This window comes from Cebus imitator, unplaced genomic scaffold (genome assembly GCF_001604975.1).
Source record: "Cebus imitator isolate Cc_AM_T3 unplaced genomic scaffold, Cebus_imitator-1.0 Scaffold148, whole genome shotgun sequence".
Lineage (NCBI taxonomy): Eukaryota > Metazoa > Chordata > Mammalia > Primates > Cebidae > Cebus > Cebus imitator.
The window spans coordinates 1,041,686-1,048,961 of NW_016107463.1; the positions used below are offsets into that span (position 1 = coordinate 1,041,686).

The 7,276-nt window shown below is 44.2% G+C and overlaps 1 protein-coding gene across 1 annotated transcript; it reads left to right on the forward strand.

Moving 5' to 3' along the window:
• The first annotated feature begins 657 nt into the window (after window positions 1-657).
• Window positions 658-1,089, forward strand: LOC108314120 (60S ribosomal protein L34-like). Its single transcript, XM_037743585.1, has one exon. The coding sequence runs from the start codon at window positions 688-690 to the stop codon at window positions 1,039-1,041; it is 354 nt and encodes a 117-aa protein (XP_037599513.1). The 5' UTR covers window positions 658-687; the 3' UTR covers window positions 1,042-1,089.
• Window positions 1,090-7,276: the final 6,187 nt, after the last annotated feature.

A 7,276-nucleotide genomic window follows, 5' to 3' on the forward strand; every position in this document is an offset into this window, starting at 1 on the left:
AACGATTCAGCCAGGAGGTCACAGACGACGCGGAGGGGAGCCATTTCATGGAGAAGCAGGGGAGGAAGCCATATTGCAGGTGGTTTAGGAGAGTCTTCATTTCATTTGGACTCAATTTATGAAGTAAGAGTCAGGTGCTGACTACGTGATTTGAAAGATGCAGGAAAGTTTTTACATTGCCTGTTACTGTGCCTAGAAGCCTACATGGTGGCCCAATCAGGAGTAGGACTTTTTCTTCTGTCATCATCTATTAAAGGGGCTCTAGCCCCAACGCTGCCACTGGGAGTTCTATGAAATAGTTCTCCGAACTCCATTTTAAAAGAGAAAAAGATCTTTAGAAAACAGACATATGGCCAAGTGCAGCAGCTCACACCTGCAATCCCAGCACTCTGGGAGGCCAAGATGAGAGAATTGCTTGAGCCCAGAAGTTTAAGAGCAGCCTGGGTGACATAGCAATACCCCATCTCTAAAAAAAAAAAAATACAAAAATTAGCCGGGTATGGTGGTGTATACCTGTAATCCCCTCTACTCAGGAGGCTGAGGTGGGAGGATTGCTTGAGCAAAAGAGGTCGAGGCTCCAGTAAGCTAGGATGGAGCCACTGCACTCCAACCTGGGCAACAGAGTGAGACCCTGTCAAAAAAAAGAAAGAAGAGCTCTTCTGGGGACGTTGTGTGCAGGCACTCAGAATGGTCCAGCGTTTGACATACCGACGTAGGCTTTCCTACAATACTGCCTCTAACAAAACTAGGCTGTCCCGGACCCCTGGTAATAGAATTGTTTACCTTTATACCAAGAAGGTTGGGAAAGCACCAAAATCAGCATGTGGTGTGTGCCTAGGCAGGCTGCGAGGGGTTCGTGCCATAAGACCTAAAGTTCTTATGAGATTGTCCAAAACAAAGAGACATGTCAGCAGGGCCTATGGTGGTTCCATGTGTGCTAAATGTGTTCGTGACAGGATCAAGCGTGCTTTCCTTATCGAGGAGCAGAAAATCGTTGTGAAAGTGTTGAAGGCGCAAGCACAGAGTCAGAAAGCTAAATAAAAAACGAAACTTTAAGTAATAAAAATGAAAAGACTTAAAAAAAAAAAAGAATTCAGCTTATCTTTATTTTGCATACCATCGCAGCTAGTGATATACATAAGAAAGGCTTGTTTGTCCTAGTTGTTTTATTTGTGGGCTTATGATCTGGATTACTAAACAAAGCTTACACATTTGAAATACTTCCATTTTATAGAGAAATACACAATGTATTAGGAGAATAAAGATGTTAAGTCCTAGAGCATAGAGAGAAGNAAAAAAAAAAAAAAGAAAGAAAGAACGAAGGGAGGAAGGAAGCAAGGAAGGAAGGAAAAAAGAAGGGAGGGATGAAGGAAGGAAGGAAGGGGAAGGGAAGAGAGGAAGGAAGGAAGGAAGGAAAAAAGAAAGAAAAGAAAGAGAAAGAAAGGAAGGAAGGAAGGGGGAGGAAGGGAGGAAGGAAGGAAGAAAGGGGAGGGGAAGGGAGGAAGGAAGAAGGGAAGGAAGGGGAGGGGAAGGGAGGGAGGAAGGAGGGAAGGAAGGAAGGAAAGAAGGAAGGAAGGAAAAAGGAAGGGAGGGAGGAAGGAAGGAAGGAGAGAAAAGAAAGGAAAGGAAAGAAGAAAAGGAAAGGAAAGGAGAAAGAGAAAGAAAAAGAAAAGAGGTATACTAACCCTGTCCTGCCTTCTGCACAGGGAGAATGGTGAAAGAGATAAGAGCGCAGGATTTGGACTTGGTCAGACCCAGGCCTTAATCCTGATTTTGCCCCTTACCCCTAGTTAGCTGTGTGACCTTGGCCAAGTTACGTATACCTAGCTTTCTCCTCTGGAAACTAGGGCTAAAAGTATCAGCTTCACTGTGGTTATGATGATTAGCTGAGATATGTAAGGCTACTGGAAGGTAGCAAGCTCTCAGAAGATAACGGATCATTTCATAAATGGTCCAAAATACCTTCTGGAAGATAATGCCTACTAGTATTTTATTCACAGAGTTGCTGGCCAAATAAGAAAATGTACAGAAAAGCAAAATGTAATAGGCCTATTATTAGGATTAAACCACACTATGAGAAAGCTCACACCTTAAACCACAAATTTGCTGGTTTCCTTGACAACTAGATTGTGCTACAGAGCTGGTGGGGAAGGGAGGAAGAGGAGAAGCTGAACTTCAACTGTTGCAGTTTTTCCTGGGGCTGGCCCTTGTTAGAATACTAGACACACTACCATAGAGTGCCACTTGATTCATGTACGCCTGTTGGATAAAAAGAAAAACCATGTGGCTGGTGGAGCTGAGGAAGTGGAAGGGGTAAAGGGAGCAGAACATATATTGCTTGAAATTAGGCAAAAGTGTCATATATCAAAAACCTCATTCTGGCTGACTTCATCACCAAACTTTCTTCCCAGAGGTCTCTGCCGGGGCTTCTGCAGAAAACATAGAAACTTTTCTCTATGCAAAGTAAGAATCCAAAATAGCTTATTTAGAAATAAACCACCTGCTTGTACAAACAGGAAGATCTGAAATCCCTGGAGGTCAGCAAGTCAGTTCCTTGCTTCCCTGCCTATCCCAGCCTCCTCCTGGCCCCCACTACCACAAAGAGGTGGAATTACACTCCATTCTCTTAATTGTATATATTGATGGGATATGGAGTGCTATTTCTATATGTGTATACAGTGAGTAATGATCAAATCAGAGTAATTAGCATATTGCTTCAAACACCATTTCTTTGTGTTGTGAACATTCAAAATCATCTCGTAGCTTTTCGAGAATATACAATAAATTATAGTTAACCACATTTGCCCTACAGTGCTGCTGCAAAGCACCAGAACTCTCACCCTCCTTCCCTTCCTCCTCCACCCTTCCCAACCTCGAACACTCACAATTCTACTCTCTACTTCCATGGGCTCAAAAAATTTATTTTATCTCCCACGTGATGGAGATCACGCAGTATTTGTCTTTCTGTGCTTGGTGTATTTCACTTAACATAATGTCCTCCAGGCTCATCTATGCCACAATGACAGGATTTCCTTCTTTTTCATTCCAGTCCCTTTTCTTTGTTCCTTCTCAAAGGAACACATCAATAAAGGTACCTACTGGTGGCCAAAGGGGGCCCCCTGATGCCACCACCCCATTCCCTACTCTTTATCCCATCCATTTATTTTATCCTTATTCCTGTCAGAGACTAAACACAGACAGGGGAATGAGTTTTCACTGTGGATTACTTAATTTTTTCAGGTCACAGTGTTCTAATCAGCAATCATCCATCTTCCTGTTATCTCATTCTGTGAGGCCAGGAATTTAAAGCCTGTTCAATTTCAAGGTCAGGCTGTCTTCTGCAGCTGGAGGCATCCCCAGCAGGCTGAGGCTTCACTCTCTTGGTTGGTGTCAGGGACCCCTAGGGAGTGGACAGAATGACATGTGGGCCAGTGTGACCAGCCTTGCCACCGATTCCACAGGTGGCACCGCTGGCTGAGTCAGTCTGCTAAGAAGGACATCTCTGGAACCGGTCAGAGAAGGCTTAGTAAATCTTTCTGATTGCTAGCCTCTGAGACCCCACAGCCTATAATTTTCCAAGACAGACCTGTTATTTATTACAAGCACTCAACCTAATAATCACTGCCCAAGCCCAGGTGTCCTGAGGACATAGGGTGTAAGCTTGCATTGAAAAAGGAAAATAAGGAGGTGTTTGCCCAGCGAAGACTTTCTTTAGAGCAGATAACATGTGCACATTGTACTGCTTCCTCCGTCTTCCCACAGCACCTACCAAAGTCCTGGCAAGGCACCAAATTAGGCTTTATAGGTGGCTGCCCTTTCTGTAGGCTATGGTCAAATTTTTCTAAAAGAGTATTTGATTTCATTCAATTCAACACAGTGAGTTTATACATTGATTTTAGCATTTATTCTATGCTTGGCAATGTGCGGATGAGGCATGAATTAAAATATCAGGTCAGCATACACTTGACAGAGTTGTAGAAATGAGAACCTTTACTTTTTTCTTTTTTCGAGATGGCACTTCACTCTTGTTGCCCAAGCTAGAGTGCAATGGTGTGATCACGGCTCACTGCAACCTCCACTTCCCGGGTTCAAGAGATTCTCCTGCCTCAGCCTCCCAAGTAGCTGGGATTACAGGTATGTGCCACCACATCTGGCTAATTTTTTTGTATTTTTAGTAGAAATATGGTTTCACCATGTTAGCCAGGCTGGTCATGAACTCCTGACCTCTCGTGATCCACCTGCCTCGGCCTCCCAAAGTGCTGGAATTACAGGCGTGAGCCACCGCGCCTAGCTGAGAACCTTTACTTTTTTACAGTGACGACTGAGGAAGCTGACAAGAATGCTTTTGGTTTTCCTCCTCTCTACCCCAGACTCTCCCAAGGCCATACTTTTTTTTTCTCTCTCTTTCTTGCTTTGGGGAAAGGAAAATTGAAATTTTTTATCTAAAGCTTTTTCCTAGAATTTGAACCTCACAGGGAACATTGCTTCATCATCAACATTTTCTTTGATTTTCAACCTCTTTCCACCTGCTCTAGAAACATGTTTGAATCTAATCCACCCCTACTATTCTTTCTCTTCCTTAATTTCTTCCTGGGATAGAGTTTTTCATCTTTTGCTCATGCAATTAATCATTCATTCATTAATTTAACAAATATTTAGAGATGAACACGATGAGCAAGGCCCTTTCCTAGGCTGGAGACAAAAATGAATAAAGCCTTCCTGTTCCTTTAACGAAGCAGTCCCCAACCTTTTCTGGCACCAGGAGCTCGTTTTGTAGAAGAAATTTTTTCCAGGGGCTAGGGTGAAGGGGGGGCTTGGGGTTGATTCAAGCACATTACATTTATTGTGCACTTTATTTCTATTATTATTACACTGTAATATATAATGAAATAATTATACAACTCACCATACTGTAGAATCAGTGGGAGGCCTCAGCTTGTTTTGATGCAACTAGATGGTCCTATCTGGGGGTGATAGGAGACAGTGACAGATCATCAGGCATTAGATTCTTATAAGGAGAGTACAACCTAGTTCCCTCACATGCACAGTTTATAATGAGGTGGTGCTCCTATGAGAATGTAATGCTGCTGCTGATCTAGCAGGGGGTGGAGCTCAGGCACTAAGGCAAGAGATGGGGAGTGGCTGTAAATACATATGAAGCTTTGCTTACCCACCTGCCACTCACCTTCTGCTGTGCAGCCCAGGTCCCAACAGGTTACAGACCAGTACCGGTCCATGGCCCAGAGGTTGGGGACCCCTGATTTAAGGAGCCCACTTTGTGGTTGGGGAGACACATTTAAACAGGTGAATACTGATGTCCCCTTTCTCTTTTCATTGTTGTCAAGCTTCCGGGAAGCTTGGCCCTCAATGCCTTTGGCCCTTGCTGCTCTTCTAAATGGTCATTATGTAAGTCACCTGTGGTTTCCTGATTGCCAAATGCTCCAGCCCCATCCTGGTGATCCCTCACCCCAGCCCTCTTGCTGAATTTGACTCTCTGCTGTACTCTTGTCCCAACATGGGGTGTTTTTTTTTGTTGTTATTTTTTGGTTTGTTTGTTTGTTTTTTGAGACAGAGTTTTGCTCCTTGCCCAGGCTGGAGTGCAATGGTACAATCTCGGCTCACAGCAACCTCCGCCTCCAGGTTCAAGTGATTCTCCTGCCTCAGCCTCCCTAGTAGCTGAGATTACAGGCATGCACCACCACACCCAGCTAATTTTATATTTTTAGTAGAGACAGGGTTTCTCCATGTTGATCATTCCTACCTGCAAGAAGCTTATAGTTTCATAAGAGAAAAGTAAGTAGGTAATGACAACACAGTGCCATTGGAACTACAGGAAGGAGCTGTACCACATGCTGTTAAAGCCTACAGAAGGGACAATCTAAGTTGGTGTCATGGAAGGCTTTCCAGAGTGTATGATCTACATGGAGACCCAAAAGACACAGAGCCAAGCAGTGATAAGGGGAGGGGTGAAGAATGTTTCGTGCAGTGAGAAATAGTAAGCAAAGGCTTAGAGAAAATAGCACATGGCATTTTTGGAGACCTGTGAGGAGTGTAATAGCATTCTAGGGAGAAGGTCCTTCAAGAATCCAGAGAGGTAAGCAAGAGCTAAACCATGAAAGACCTGGTAAGCTTAAGGAGTTTCGGTGGCAATTTGAAAGGCTTTGAGCAGGCACGTAGGAGGAAATGCTTGCCTACTGCTGCATACCACAGACGTGCCATCCATTCCCACAGCTCTAAATGCCCTCTACTTCTAGGTCGATTATGTTCCAATCTATGTCTCAGCCTCTGTCCTGAGCTCCAGGTAGGCAACTCCATAATTTCCTATGAGAACTTCAGGTAAATCTCCATCTTCCTCCCTTCTCTCTTGTTCTGCTTAAGTCCTCAAATTCAGTAACAGCATTGTCCCCTTTCCAGCCACTGACTGGCTCTGAGGACCTGAGTTATCTTTATTTCCTCCCTTCCCTACACCGTACTGAATGGCTGCCAAGTCACGGCAATGATATATTCAGAATGTCTCTTTCATTTTTATGTGAACTGAAGCAGTTATATTTTTAATTTCCCAGAAAGCTTTTTCATCTTCCTTCTTCTGGTAACTGAGCTGAGTATGTGACCCAGGCCTGGCTACTCACAGTGTATGCGGCAGATAGATGCTGGGGTGACCCCCACAGGATCCCTACGTCCTGGCGTTCATGCCTTCGTCTGACCCTCTCTCCTTAAGTGTGGGTAGAAACTTTCATGTAAAAGACTATGGTAAAGGTGAGAGGATGTCACTTGCGTAATTACATTGCATTATGTGAGATCCATCTTGCTAGGAGACTTGCTCTGGAGACTTTATTTGCTGTTCTGATGAAATAAGTAGCCATGTTGGGGAATGCCCACCTGACAAGGAACTGTGGGCAGCTAGCTTCTAAGAGGTGAAGGCAGCCTCCAGCCAGTAGCCAGCAGGCATTCACAGACCTCAGCCCTACAGCCACAAAGAAATAAATTCTATCAACAACCTCAGTGTGCTTAGAATAAGATCTTTTGTAACTGAGCCTCCAGGTAAAAACCCAGGATTGGCCAAGCCCTTGATTTCAGCCTTGCAGGAAATCCAGGTAACCTGGGCCAGGAGCTGTACTCCTGACCTGTGGAAGCTGTGAGATAAGAAATGCATCTTGGGTTGAAAAATTACCTATTGGTTACAATGTGCATTCTTTACGTGACGGGAACGCTGAAAGCCCAGACTTCACCACTGTTCAATAGATGCATAAAGGAAACCTGCACTTATACCTCCCAA

What these genes read in the sequence shown, in the direction of transcription:
- LOC108314120 (XM_037743585.1), top strand. Translation starts at nt 688, where the DNA reads ATGGTCCAGCGTTTGACATACCGACGTAGGCTTTCCTACAATACTGCC.